Source organism: Staurois parvus, unplaced genomic scaffold, assembly GCF_062004578.1.
Source record: "Staurois parvus isolate SC_StPar_1 unplaced genomic scaffold, SC_StPar_1.0 ptg000320l, whole genome shotgun sequence".
NCBI classification, from domain to species: domain Eukaryota; kingdom Metazoa; phylum Chordata; class Amphibia; order Anura; family Ranidae; genus Staurois; species Staurois parvus.
Genome location: NW_028318116.1, coordinates 3,259,491 through 3,275,248, shown reverse-complemented (window position 1 = coordinate 3,275,248; position 15,758 = coordinate 3,259,491). Strand labels below are relative to the sequence as shown.

The following is a 15,758-nucleotide window of genomic DNA, read 5'->3' as shown; positions in this document are numbered from 1 at the left end:
GAGCGCTATTGTGTTACCATAATGCCGTTTCTGATTGGCTGCAATTAGTCTGCAATGCAGACTGTGTGTGTGATATATAGTTGTGTAGAGGCGTCTATCATCCATTCTGCCCCGTGAGGACGTCGGATGACGAAACTAGTAGGGCGGGGCTTCTTTTGGATGTGACGTCAGGACGCTCCTCGTAGACTGTCGGCTGTGATATCGCAGTGAGCGAGGCTCGTCCCTGCTTTCTTGAGGCTGTCATTGCTGGTGTCGGCTAGACACCCTGTTTGTGAGTGAATTTCTGACGTTTTAAAAAAACATTTTGGTTTTAAACGTACTGCACCATGATTTCTTTTTTTGATTCCCCGAACATAATCTATGGTATGGAGACGTGATGACTACCTGCTGTTAAGGCTATTCCATATTGTGCTGATTGGCTGCTTGCAGTATATTGCTCCCAGTTTGGATTACTTCTGCTGATCATCGCTCCCATAGCAAACACTATCTTTGCTGACTTATAATCTGGTCAGCATGGAGCTCTGGTGAGTGTACCCATTTCATTCGGTTGTGGATTTTTTTTTTTTTTTTCACGGTGTTTGATTTATACAAGATTTCAGAACTGTTTAATTACTTTGTGATGGTGGATGGACTTTTATATAATATTTTTTTTATCACGGACATCATTATTTTAAACTAATAATTTTTGTATTTACCTATATTTAGTGCACTCTTTGATTTATTCACAGTGGCTAAATGGTAAGCACTTCCGCCTGGTAGTACTTGGGTCGTTGGTTCAAACCTCAACCACAGCACCACCTGCCTGGAGTTTGCATGTTCTGTGCCTGTGTGGGTTTCCTCTAGGTACTCCGGTTTCCTCCCACACTACAAAAACATGCTCGTAGGTTAATTGGATCCTGTCTAAATTGGCCCTAGTATGTGTATTGAGTTAGGGACTTTAGATTGTACACCCCTTGAGGGTTAGGGACTGATGTGAATGTACAATATATATGTAAAGCGCTGCATAAAATTGACGGCGCTATACAAGTACCTGTAATAAATAAATTACTGTATATGTTACATTAATACATACATCAATACATTAGGCCCTGCTCCCAAACAAGGTACTCTCAGTCTCCACTCTTTCCAAGACCTGTATGACCTACTTGTGCAATGCGCCCCTTTAAAACGATATACCTGGTAGTGTTGAAGAGGACTCTGAATGCCATTGTCTAGAATTTTAAGGCCAATCTGACTTTCTGAAATCTCAGGGCGTAAAAATGGCGGAGTTATCGAGAGAACCGACTGATTATGACGTTTTATATATCTGAAAAATGGAAAAGAAAATGAAAAAAGGATTAATATTCATGACAATATCAATGACAGAATCAAGCTTATTTCAGTAGGCACAGAGCAATAAATTGTAGCAACTAAACAGAAAAGATATTCCATAAAAAATTATAAAATGGTTGGCTCATCAGAATTTACAGCAATTTACTCTTTATATCATAATAAACAACTTCCAAATGTATTGAGCAGGGCCCTCCTAACCCTCTTGTATTGAACTGTATTGTTGCTGTATTGTCTCCCGTTATATTGTAAAGCACTGAGCAAACTGTTGGCGCAATATAAATCCTGTATAATAATATTGAGACTGAGTAAACAATTGTAACAAAGTACAAAACACAGTGGTCATTATCAGTCAGATTACATTTAGGGGCTCATACACACTGGCGTACATCCCCGTACAGTGTGCCGAGCCCTGTGTTTACTTTTCTGTTCTAGCACTGAGCTGTGTGCAAGTAGCCCATAACAGTGAATGGACACGCATCAAATGTTAGGATTCACCCACACAGCGCAACAGATACACAGAGACGTTTGCAGGGACCCTGATGCAGTGCCTGCACATCCAACGCCAATGCACCTGTTGGTGAACCTGTCATACTTGGTTATGCAAGTGAGTCCATACTGCTGATGCATCTCAAGTCACTAATATGGGCTGCCTGCACACAGCTCAGAGTTAGGACAGAAAAATAACAAAGGGGGTTTTCACACTGTATGGGGCTGAGTGCCCCTGTGATTGAGCCCTAACAGGTCGTCTTACCAATAAATGATTTTCTGTATTTGGTGGATGCTGCAGTAATAAATACGTATTTTCCTGCCCTTCGCTGCTGTATATTATCCACCATTACCTGAAAGTGCCCAATCCCGTCTGATCTCGGAATCAAGGCAAGATCGGACTTGGTTAGTACTAGGATTGGAGAGCACCTGATGAAGACTGGAAAAGGACTACATATACTCTGGTTGCATGGAAGTACCACCATTATTGTGATGGTGCAGCTTTTCGTTTTTAGGATGTTTTTACATTGGGGGATAATTAGCGGATCACACTATGAATGTTACAATGAAGGAAATAAGTATTTGATCCCCTGCTGATTTTGAATGTTTGCCCACTCACAAAGAAATGATCAGTCTAAAAATCGAATGTTCGGTGTATTGTAACACTGAGAGACAGAATAGCAACAAGACATTCAAAAGAAATGCATGTCTAACAAATTATGCACTGATTTGCATGTTCATGAGGGAAATAAGTATTTGATCTCCTTCACAAAACATGACTTAGTACTTGGTGGCAAATCCCTTGCTGGCAATCACAGAGGTCAGACGTTTCCTGTAGTTGGCCACCAGGTTTGCACACATCTCAGGAGGGATTTTGGCCCACTCCTCTTGGCAGATCCTCTCCAAGTCATTAAGGTTTGGTGGCTGACGTTTGGCAACTCGAACTTTTAGCTTCCTCCACAGATTTTCAATCGGATTAAGGTCTGGAGACTGGCTAGGCCACTCCAGGACCTTAATGTGCTCCTTCTTGAGCCACTCCTTTGTTGCCTTGGCCGTGTGTTGTGGGTCATTGTCAAGCTGGAACACCCATCCACGACCCATTGTCAATGCCCTGGCTGAGGGAAAAAGGTTCTCACCCAAGATTTGATGGTACATTGCCCCATCCATCGTCCCTTTGATGCGGTGCAGTTGTCCTGTCCCCTTAGCAGGAAAATACCACCAAAGCAGAATGTTTCCACCACCATGTTTGACAGTTGGGATGGTGTTCTTGGGGTCATAGGCATCATTCCTCCTCCTCCAAACACGGCGAGTTGAGTTGATGCCAGAGAGTTCAATTTTGGTCTCATCTGACCACAACACTATCAACCATTCCTCCTCTGCATCATTCAGATGTTCAGTGGCAAACTTCAGACGGGCCTGGACATGTGCTTTCTTGAGCAGAGGGACCTTGTGGGCACTGCAGGATTTCAAGCCTGGTCGGCGTAGTGTGTTACCAATTGTTTTCTTGGTGACTGTGGTCCCAGCTGCCTGGAGATCATTGACAAGATCCTCACGTGTAGTTCTGGGATGATTCCTCACTGTTCTCATGATCACCGACACTCCACGAGGTGAGACCTTGCATGGTGCACCAGACCTAGGAAGACTGACATTTGTTTTGTGTTTCTTCCATTTGCGAATTATTGCACCAACTGTTGTCACCTTCTCACCAAGCTGCTTGGCAATAGTTTGGTAGCACAGTCCAGCCCTGTGTAGGTCTATAATCTTATCCCTGACATTCTTGGACAGCTTTTTGGTCTTTGCCATGGTGGAAAGTTTGGAATCTGATTGTTTGATTGCTCCTGTGGACAGGTGTCTTTTATACAGGTAACAAAATGAAATTAGCAGCACTCCCTTTAAGAGACTGCTTCTAATCTCAGCTTGTTACCTGTATGAAAGGCACATGGTAGCAGGGGCGGACTGACCACTTGGAAACTCGGGCACTGCCCGAGGGCCCGGGGTCAGTAGGGGGCCCCATGAGATGCCCCTGGTACCTTTTTCATAGGCTTTTTTGAGTTTGGGCAAGGACACATGGGCCCCATGATCCCCTATTGCCCGGGGGCCCCATGAGTTGTCAGTCCACCCCTGGTTGCACCCCATGTTGCCCAATGAGTACCATTCATATATGTGCGACTTCAAATTGCAGTGACTTGAAAGTATTTCCTTCACTGCATAGGTGCTTTTTTATTTTTCATTTCGGCCGAGACGTTTCGGCCACTGAAATTTCGGTGCATCCCTACTAATTACACATAAATCGTTCGTTCTGTTGTCTTACGAGAACAATTTTCTTACTTGTCCCTTTGGATGTTTTCGCATGAACTGTCATGATCGACTCTCAAAAGCTGTATATCAACATATAGATTATCGGACGATTGCTCCTAATGCGCTTTTTTTGTCCGATTTTCTCACTGCGTGTACCCGACATAAGCCGCATAAATAATAACAACATACCTGGGTGGGGGTGAGCTACACAAAACATGGCTCACGTTTCGACAACACCCATTACTAAATGGATTTACTCCACCACGGAACTTTCCAGTGACCTAGAAGAAATTAAGAGATAAAATAAAAAATGTAAGTGTTAGCCTAGGAAGGAAGCCTCAAATTTACCAGAATTAAAGGTCAGCAAATAGAAATTTAACAGGTGTAAAATGCCTCTGTGAATCTGATGAGCTAGGTGTAAAACAACCTTTTCAAGTTTACAAACACAATGGATGGACAGGGAGTCATTGGATCCAATTTATTTCCCTCTACTAACACATTTAACACATACATAGTGTATATGTGCTAGTGTGGCCCCTAGATGCTCCATTATATAAAATATATATATTTTTATATATTGACCAAATTGGCCATACAGTGCATATGCTACAATGAATATAAAAAGTATACACACCCCTGTTAAAATGTCAGGTTTCTCTAAAGGAAAAAAAATTAGACAAAGATAAATCATTTCAGATCTTTTTCCACCTTTAATGTGACCAATAAACTGCACAACTCAATTGAACAACAAACTGAAATCTTTTAGGGGGGTGTAGTAAACATTAAAAACTAAAATAATGTGGTTGCATAAATGTGCACACCCTAAACTAATACTTTGTTGAAGCACCTTTTGATGTGATACCAGCACTCAGTCTTTTTGGCACATCCTGACTTGGCATATTTGCCCACTCTTCCTTGCAAAAACACTCCAAATCTGTCAGATTGCAGGGGCATCTCCTGTGCACAGCCCTCTTCAGATCTCCCCACAGATTTTCCATCTGATTCAGGTCTGGGCTTTGGCTGGGCCATTCCAAAACTTTCATCTTCTTCTGGTGAAGCCATTCCTTTCTGGATTTGGATGTATGCTTTGGGTCATTGTCATGCTGAAAGATGAAGTTCGTCTTCATGTTCAGCTTTCTAGCAGAAGTCTGAAGGTTTTGTGCCAATATTGACTGTTATTTGGAACTGTTCATAATTCCCTCTACCTTGACTAAGGCTCCATTTCCAGCTTAAAAACAGCCCTAAAGCATAATGCTGCCACCACCATGCTTCACGGCGGGTATGGTGTTCTTTTGGGGATGTGCAGTTTTGTTTTTGCGCCAAACATCTTTTGGAATTATGGCCAAAACATTCAATCTTGGTTTCATCAGACCATAACACATTTTCCCACATGCTTTGGGCTTGGATATTGATCTTCATAAGAAAAGGCTTTCGTCTTGCCACTCTACCCCATAGCCCAGACATATGGGCTATGCCAATACTTGCCAGATATTCCTGCAGCTCATTTCATGTTGCTGTAGGGCTCTTGGCAGCCTCCCAGACCAGTTTTCTTTCTGTCTTTTTATCAGTTTTGGAGGGACGTCCAATTCTTGGTAATGTCACTGTTGCGCTATATTTTCTCCACTTGATGATGACTGTCTTCACTGTGTTCCATGGTATATCTAATACCTTGGAAAGTCTTTTGTACCCTTCTCCTAATAGCTTTTAACAATGAGATCCCTCTGATGCTTTGAAAGCTCTATGCGGACCATGGCTTTTGCTGTAGGATGCGACTAAGAAAATGTCTGGAAAGACCTACTAGAACAGCTGAACTTTATTTGGGATTAATCAGATGCACTTTACATGATGGCAGGTGCGTACTGACTCCTATTTAACATAATTTTGAATTTGATTGCTTAATTCTGAAAACAGCTACATCCCCAGTTATAAGAGGGTGTGCACACTTATGCAACCACATTATTAAAAATTTTTATGTTTACTCCCCCCCTTAAAAGATTTCAGTCTGTTTTTAACTGAGTTGTACAGTTTATAAAGGTGGAAAAAGTTCCGAAATGATTTATCTTTGTCTCATTATTTTACATCACAAAAACCTGACATTTTAACAGGGGTGTGTAGACTTTTTATATTCACTGTATGTGCTTGTGGCCTACATTCTCTGCTATAAAAGTATTCTAGAGTATGTCAGCACTGAATGAATAAAAGGAATGTAGTCATGGAAAGTACAGCAATATAAATTAGCAAGTACTGCACCTGCTCGTTAGTAGTGCGACCTCGGGACACCAGGACAATGTGAAATCCTGTAAGTCCTGCAACAGGGAAGAAAAACAAACCAGCCACACACATCACTGAAATACTGTGCTCTAGTTAAGGTACACAACTGATGAATGGCAGAAATACAATCAAGCTAGAGTTTAAAGCCCAACTCTTCAATTAGCAGGGAGCATTAGCTGAAACTCATCAGGAGGCTTTTGACCTATGAAGAGAGCCCACTGCTTCCACACAAAGAGCAAGGGTCTTCCTCTGCAGTATGCGGGCAGGGAACAGGCTTTTCAGCTCAAGCTGCAGCTGCTTTTTGAACAAAAAGCTAGCTACACATGTTACTGAGCTGAGTGTACAATCTCATTTAGGTCTTTCAACGGCCATATAGTGCAAGGGCCTGCTAGATTGCTTAGATAGTTTAGATAAGTCCTCATATTACATAAACTGTACAAAGACTGTACAGTGAGTCTGTCAACTGTACGTGAGGTTAAGGCTTCACGCACATGACCGCAAATAGCCGTATAGTGTACAACACAGCTGTATTTTCTCTGCCGGGAGTGACAGTTGCAGCACACAGCAGGAGCAAGTCAGCCTGTACAAAACAATAGCAAGTGCAGACTGTTTGCATTTTGGGCGGTGCAAACAGCCCTGCACACATGTAACCACTAGGCTACACATGTACTATATTCCCAAAAGTATTGGGTCATCTGCCTTTACACGCACATGAATTTTAATGGCCTCCCAGTCTTAGTCCGTAGGGTTCAATGTTGAGTTGGCCCACCCCGTTGCAGCTATAACAGCTTCAAATCTTCTGGGAAGGCCGTCCACAAGGTTTAGGAGTGTGTCTATGGAAGGTTTGAACATTCTTCCAGAAGCGCATTTGTGAGGTCAGGCACTGATGTTGGGGGAGGAGGCCTGGCTTGCAGTCTCTGCTCTAAGTTATCCCAAAGGTGTTCTATCGGGTTGAGGTCAGTCAAGTTCCTCCACCCCAAACTCACTCATCCATGTGTCTTTCTGGACCTTGCTTTGTGCACTGGTTCGCAGTCATGTTGGAACAGGAAGGGGCCATCCCCAAACTGTTCCCACAAAGTTGGGAGTATGAAATTACCCAAAATGTCTTGGTATGCTGATGCCTTAAGAGTTCCCTTCACTGTAACTAGGGGAACAAACCAAACTCCTGAAAAGCAACCCCACAACATAATCCCTCCTCCACCAAACATTACACTTGGCACAATGCAGTCAGGCAAGTATTGTTCTCCTGGCAACCGCCAAACCCAGACATGTGCATCGGATTGCCGGACAGAGAAGCATGATTGGTGACTCCAGATAACACATCTCCACTACTCTAGGGTCTAGTGACGGCGTGCTTTACGCCACTGCACCCGAAGCCTTGCATTGCACTTGGTAATGTAAGGTTTGGAAGCCGCTGCTCGGCCATGGAAACCCATTCCATTAAGCTCTCTACACACTGTTGTTGTGCTATTCTGAAGGCCACACAAAGTTTGGAGGTCTTTAGCTATTGACTCCGCTCTATCATTTTACGTGACCTACCACTTCATGGCTGAGTTGCTGTTGTTCCCAGTTGCTTCCACTTTGTTATAATCCCACTAACAGTTGAGCGTGGAATATTTAGTAGCAAGGAAATGTCACGGATGGACTTATTGCACAGGTGGCAACCTATCACGGGACCACGCTTGGAGTCACTGAGCTCCTGAGAGCAACCCATTCTTTCACAAATGTTTGTGGAAGCAGTCTGCATGCCTAGGTGATGATTTTATACACCTGTGGCCATGGAGGTGATTGGAATACCTGAATCACATGATTTGAAGGGGTGTCCCAACACTTTTGGTAATATAGTGTATATATGTACAAAAAGGCTGATTGACCTCATCTCACGCCGCTAGCTGAATTCAAATAAAGTTTATGGACAGGACAAGACTTTGAACACCTGTTACCCCTGGGTTGTTGTCTGGTTGGATACAGCTTTAGAAAGGATAGATAGGAGTTTGGCTAAGCGACCTGACAAACAATTTACCTCTTGCCTAAAAACATGAGTCAAAGTGTTTATGTATCTCATGGTAACCAATAAGACTTTTTTTTTTTTTTTTTAAGTAGGCCTACTGCTACCTAACATTTTACTGCAATGCTGTAAAGGACATCTTTGACTGAGAGATACATTGCTGGCTTTAAAGCTGAACTCCAGGAATTCAACCACTTTGTGATATATTACTGGGGGTTAGGTCCAACGAGGTGCAACTCGTACAATCTGTATTTTTACATAAACATAAGTATTGCTACAGTTCTAGGGCTATGACTCTGGACCTTCTGGTCTCAGCTACTGCAGCTGCAGAGTAGCATGCAGCTTCTTCACAGAAGTTATGATGCTTTTTTTTTTTTTTTGCAAGGATGAGGCCAATAAGACTGGCAGAGGTGGGATAAGTGTCATTATATTTTAGACTGCATCTGTGCCACAAAACAAAGTTTGGAAGAAGTTATTTTCATTGCTCTGCCCACTTTTCAAAAACTAAAAGTATGTCTTTTTTTTTTTTTTTTGTGGAAGTGACGACATTTGTTTTCAGAAGGCAATTTTGTACTTTCCAGTGTCTTAGTATAGACTTATTGGTACCTCTTGTCCCTTACACCGCAACCTGGCTCTAAGGAAGAGGGAAGGCATCAAAATGCGTTAGCGTGTTGGACTACCACATGTCCCACTATGTAATGTGATGCATCGTGGATTAGAAGTCGCATTTTTACTACGACAAGCTTTTATTCACCCTTTGGTTTGTGAGTATACTACTTACGACAGTTTATTTAATCAAGTCAAGTTTTAAGGATTATGCACTAGGCTGGTGTACCCTCCATTTTGTTTTGTTTTTACTGCATCCTGACTGGTCATACTGTTTCTGTTGAAAAAGTACATAGAGTGTATGGTGATTTTCTACAAGAGCAAAGATGCTAAGCAGACCGCTGTTGAAGGATACGTCACAATTGCTGGGATGTCTCTGAGTTGGTCTGGATGCCCCAATGTGTAGAAAAGGCCACAGATGAAGACGCTCATTATGTGCAACGTGAGGGACACAAGGAAAAGGAAGAAGTAGCGATAATTCCTGCGTCCAATGCAGTTATTCACCCATGGACAGTGGTGATCAAACTCCTATAAGGATAAACATTAAAGAAGGGTATTTAGAAAAGAATGGGCACACTGAAATGGCAGTCAAAATTAACAAAAGGTCCGGCTACCAGCAAAAAAATATATTTACTGGAAAACTGAATCAAAACTGAATCATCCATTGGCTTCCCATGTTGCCAATCACCACTCAGTCTGGAACACTAAGAATAAACTGTGAGTTCTGCGCATTATAGCCCTGGCCTCCCAGTGCTCCGCACTGGTTTTATCAAATCAGTGACATTCTCTGAATCAACAGGGGACTGCCCACAACTAAGAAAAAACAGTAGAGGAACCAGTGTGTCATCTGACTGTCCAGAAGACTTTAGAAAAAAGAAGCATATAATAATGCTTGGGTGAAGGCCTAAGGGGAGAGTTCTGCGCGACTCTACAGCTATCTCAAAACCAACTATGTTTCACTTTATCTACTTCACCCTGAAGTAAAATAAATGCAGAGTGCAGAATCCAGATAAATATTTTATATAGGCTGCAACAGGTGAGCCAGAATGGGAACTTAGCAGAAGAGAACAGACTTAAGCCGGCCATACACTGGTTGAATTTCAAAAGAATTTTCTTTCGAAAATAGTTTCTAAGAATTTTCATTCAAATTTCGCACCATTAGTGGGCCACAGCAATGGCCGATTTTCAAGCAACCATCAAATTTGAGTGATCAGGCATGCTGGAAATTTTTTAAAAGCTAACAAAATTTCTAATCAATGATGGGAGAATTGTGCGAGAAATGTGATCGAAAAATAAATGAGCATGAGCTCAACTGGAAAAAAAAGAAAATTTTTGGCCACAGAAATTATTTTCTGCAGAAACATGACATGAAAGACTTGGTTGGTCAAATTTATAAATCAATAGTGGCACCATCAGATTACAAAATGCATGAAATTTTGGATTTTCTAAAGAAAAGTCCTTTAGAATTCGACCCATGTATGGCCTGCATTAAATCACCAGAGTTCCAATGACATCTAAAAATATAGTGGGTGATTCAGAGAGAATTTCTGAGAGGAGCAGCACAGTGGCTAAATGGTTAGCACTTCCACCTGGAGTTAGCATGTTCTCCCTGTGCCTGCATGGGTTTCCTCCGGGTACTCTGGCTTCCTCCCACCTCCAAAGACATGCTGGTAGGTTAATTGAATCCTGTCTAAATTGGCCCTAGTATGTGCATGTATGAATGTAAGTTAGGGACCTTAGATTGTACGCCCCTTTAGGGTTAGGGACTGATGTGAATGTACAATATATATGTAAAAGCGCTGAGTAAATTGACGGCGCTATATAAGTACCTGAAATAAATTAATCTCTGAGCAAGCGGCTTTTGCTATGGTCACTTCTTCAGTGAGTACTCTGGGACACCAGTGGATATACCTTGTAATGAATGTTTATGTGGAAAATATTTTTATAAAAATAGTAAAAATAATAAAAAAAAAAAACACAAAGTTTAAAAAACACCCGTTTTCACCTGGTGATCCTGCTAGTAACACACCTCTCCTAGAGTGACAACGCTTACTCTCTGTGGAGGAGCAGCATTGTCACTCTAGGACTGGAAGTGTGCCAGAGTTTCCATACACTTTAAAGCAACTCAGTCACCACAGAAAACGTTTAGTAAGGTTTTCTGCAAAAAAAAAAATTAAAAAAATCTAGGTGTCAGATGAGGTGACATCAGCATATATTTGTGATTTTCAGGCACAAAACATTAGTTGACTATGGGGACATGCTATTGTCAAATTAGGCAAGTGTTAAGCATTTAACAAGATCCATGTTGTCCAATAAAACAGTAGAGAGATAGTATTGATATAACTGTATCTGTGTTAAACCACTTTTGAGAAAAGCAGCTCAGTTTAAATATATGACCCGAGCTTTATAGCAGCTTTGTCAAAAAGCAGCAAGGATAGTTTGACCTTTTAATAAAGTTAGCCTATGGCATTAATAGTACTGTGCCACCATCTGGAGTTTGCAGGCAAAATTGCTTCATTCCTAGAAATTGATATAGGATCCAAGTGGGAAAGGCTACAAATGTCCCAAATAAAAGGCCTGCGCTGGAATCTACCACGGGACAACATTTTAGCTTCACTACAAGAGAGACTGCCAAGATCAAGAACCTGATCACTAATGATGGGAATCCTGTTCACTAAGGAAATCATAAACCACCTATAATCAAAGATAAGTGATCAAGTGTATGCCCCCTGGAAATAAACTAATGCAAATGTTCATTTGCTAGGTAATGATAGTTAACATGTCCATGTGTGTATGTATACATGCCTGATTTTAGCACTCTGTGTAACTTGGTATTGATTTCTTGTAAGTAGTTTGTATATGCATCATTCTTGTTGGAAAAGCACATTTATATACTCATGGGTTTATTCCTTAGGTTTACAGCAAGAATTAGGGCAAACAGTCAAAAGAAAAAGCAAAATACTGTGGGTGCCTTGTGTCCCTCTTGCTGGGTCTGGTTCCATGTGCTGGCCCCAACATCACTACATCCTTTAGGCATGCAGAGGCAAGCTAATGGAATCTGAGAGCAAAGATAGGAGTCACCGCCTGCTGGAGAGGTGTAATTTATTTTCTTTTGCTGCAAGCTTTTTAGGTGATTTTTTTTTTTTTATGATGAACAGAGAACACTTCTATACACTACTTTTGGCTGGTACTCATGACTTGAACTGTCACCCATGTAATCAAGAGCAAATATGTTTTATCTGAACACAGTGTAATATCTATAGTCTACAACTTACCTCCACACAGTTGTCACAAACACTGCAGTGAGAACAGCGAGGAGGTCTGTAAAAGCGGCAAGTTGAACACCACTTCATGCGGACCTGGACGCCCCTTACTTCCACCGTCTTATATAAAGGAGCCCGGAAGTCATCATCTTTATCTTCATCCTCTTCAGCTGGGGCAGAACAGAGTTGATGAAAATTCTCATAAGGATCCATTTGAAGAACAGACAGCCTCATAATTCAAATGTCTGTCTTGCCTAATTTCCCTAACTAATTAGAGCAGCTCTGTCATTTCCTTAGTGCCGGTTCACATACAGTTAGGTCCATATATATTTGGACACCGGCACAATTTTTGTTTTTTTTCAGGTATTTACCAAAACATATTCAAGCTATAGTTATATAATGGATATGGGCTGAAGGTGCTTACTCTCGGGTTTAATTTGAGGGTATGTGCATCCAAATTGGAGGAAGGGTTCAGAAATTACAGCTCTTAAGAGTAGCCATCCCCCCTTTTTCAAGGGACCAAACGTAATTGGACAATTGAATAAAAAGCTGTTTCATGGCCAGGTGTGGGCTACTCCTTTGTTATTTCTTCATCAATTAAGCAGGTAAAAGGTCTGGCTTGATTCTAAGTGTGTTTTTGCATTTGGAATCTATTGCTGTGAACCTAGATCATGTGTTCAACGCACTGGTGAGCTCAGCAACATAAAAAGGGATGGACGTCCACATAAGACAACAGTGGTGGATGATCGCAGGGTCCTCTCTATGGTAAAGAAAAACCCATTCACAACATCTGGACAAGTGAAGGACACTCTCCAGGAGGTGGGCGTATCATTGTCAAAGTCTACAATCAAGAGAAGACTTCACAAGAGCAAATACAGAGGGTTCACCACAAGGTGCAAACCATTCATAAGAATAGAAAAGTGAGATTAGACTTTGCCAAAAAACATCTGAAAAAAGCCAAATCATTTCTGGAAAAGCATTCTTTGGAAGGATGAAACTAAGATGAATCTGTACCAGAATGACGGGAAGAAAAATGTATGGAGAAGGCTTGGAACAGGTCATGATCCAAAGCACACAACATCATCTGTAAAACATGGTAGAGGCAGTGTGATGGCATAAGCATGCATGGCTTCCAGTGGCACTGGGTCATTGGTGTTTATTGATGATGTGACAGAAGACAGAAGCAGCCAGATGAATTCTGCAGTGTTTAGAGATATACTGCCAGCCCAGATTCAGCCAAATGCAGCAAAGTTGATTGGACGGCACTTCACAGTACAGATGGACAATGATCCAAAACACATTACAAAAGCAACCCAGAAGCTTTTAAAGGAAAAGAAGTGGAATATTCTGCAATGGCCGAGTCAATCACTTGATCTCAACCCAATTGAGCATGCATTTCACTTGGCAAAACTAAAGGCAGAAAGACCCACAAAGAACAACTGAAGACAGCTACAGTTAGAGCCTGGCAAAGCATCAGAAAAGAGGAAATCCACTCTTTGGTAATGTTTGTGAGTTCCAGACTTCAGGCAGCCATTGTCAGTAAAGGATTCTCAACAAAATGTTAAAAATGAACATTTTATTTATGATTATATTAATTTGTCCAATTACTTTTGAGCCCCTGAAAATGGAGGGACTGTGTATAAAAATGGCTCCAGTTCCTAAAATTTGTACTTGATATTTTTGTTCAACCCCTTGAATTAAAGCTGAAAGTCTGCACTTCAGATTCATTTGGATTGTTTTGTTTTAATTTATTCTGGTGGCATACAGAGCCAAAAGTATGAAAATTGTTCCTGTGTCGAAATATATATGGACCTAATTGTATATGCGTATTGGATGCGGTTTGAACTGCATCCAATCTGCATAAGATGTGAAAAAACATTGCTTTCCATGGTGCCTGTTCACATATGTCCGGTGCACTGGCAGTGCGGATTCAGTACTGTTTGAAAATAAGTCATGTACGATTTCTGAGCCATGCCTTCAGGTTCAGATTACAGGCTATTGCCTTCTATGGGAACCATTTCTAAACCGCATATGTGTGAACAGGATAAAGTCCTAAAATAATCCTGTCAGGAACCTGATGTAAACTTGACATGAACCGCTGAACTACTGTATCAATTAGCTGTGAAACCTGAGCTTCAGTCCACACCACACGTTTGAATCGGCTCTTAAACATTTGGTCAAAGCAGATCCTTGCAAAATAGATTTCCAGCAGCCCTGTGTCTTTCTTCATAAACTTCAGAATTCAACACTTCAGCTAATGGATGCTGGATGTTGGACCTATGTGGCATGGTATGGATCCATCCTTGGGCCTCCACTAGACTGGCATCCAACACTTGCAGAAATGTCAAATGCCGACACTACCTATGGAAGTTGCATCATTGCAATACAGTGAAGGTATGAGACAAGTCACCAGAGAGGTGAGAATAACACATCTCCTTTTGCAAGGAACTGCTTTGAGGTGACAACATGTTCACAATGAACTACTCCCTTACATGTCATACTTTGCCGAAGAAACTAAGGTCCTGTGGGCTTGCAGAAAATTCTACCTTCAGATATTTCTTAGTCATGAGGTTTCATGAAAGAGCTTGTAGGCAGGAATAAGATCATACCTCTAGGGAAGATTCCAGGATCCATGAAGGTGGCCATGCTGAAATTGGCCAACACAAATAGAAACATGACAGCGTTATAAGCAGGAAGAGCTGGAGACACCTCTATACTGAGCCATGGGCATCTGTGGGGGACAAAAGTAGACATAAATGAACTACAGTTAAAAAGCAAGCCTGAAAAAGAAGCACCATAAGTCGGTGAACGCATATATAAGGCTATCCTGGAAACTGCATCTGTGTTACAGTTTTACATAATCCATTTTATCTACATTTACATAGACATTCACTACTCAGTTGGCATGCAGCTAACTATCACAAATGCTATGCAACCTCATATTTCTTGACTTTCTTAAATCCTGATTGATGTCACAGAAACAAACAGATAGATATAAATAGGCATATAGACATTGTACCAACATTCTCCATTTTCAGTACAGGCAGTCACCGAGTTACAAACATCCGACTTACATATAACTCGTACTTAAAAACAGAGGCAGCGTTATGTCACACTGGTCCTGGAAACCCCAGGGCAACCATCTTGCTGCTCACTGCATGCTTCCACCTACTGTCCAGTGGACCTGTCCGCAATCACACATCATTGCATGGCTAGTGAACCCTTTCCTATCCTAAAAAACTTCAAAATAATTTTTAGGCTGGAGATACACATAAAAAAAATGTGCCTGTTCCAATTTACATACAAATTGAATTCAAGAACAAACCTATAGAACCTATCCCTAACCCAGGGACTGCCTGTACTGCCTAACTAACTTTTTTGTTATAGTAGTTGCACAGTGTGCTTAACTTTTACTTTGGAGTCCCATAGGCATAATAATTAGACCACAATGCCCAGTACACCCCCTTCTCCTCCTCAGTAGTACAAATTTGTGT

At 41.5% G+C, this 15,758-nt stretch overlaps 1 protein-coding gene across 2 annotated transcripts in view; it reads right to left on the bottom strand.

Moving 5' to 3' along the window:
• Positions 1-15,758, bottom strand: part of LOC149457490 (palmitoyltransferase ZDHHC5-like) — a 93,788-nt gene that overhangs the window by 27,276 nt on the left and 50,754 nt on the right. For both annotated transcript variants that reach the window (XM_089683724.1, XM_089683723.1), the window contains 6 exons: positions 14,874-14,995; positions 12,277-12,434; positions 9,357-9,529; positions 6,367-6,469; positions 4,306-4,397; positions 1,177-1,306 (listed from right to left, as the gene is read on the bottom strand). In XM_089683724.1, coding sequence (XP_089539850.1) covers positions 1,177-1,306; positions 4,306-4,397; positions 6,367-6,469; positions 9,357-9,529; positions 12,277-12,434; positions 14,874-14,995 — 778 coding nt within the window. The remainder of the gene's footprint in view (positions 1-1,176; positions 1,307-4,305; positions 4,398-6,366; positions 6,470-9,356; positions 9,530-12,276; positions 12,435-14,873; positions 14,996-15,758) is intronic.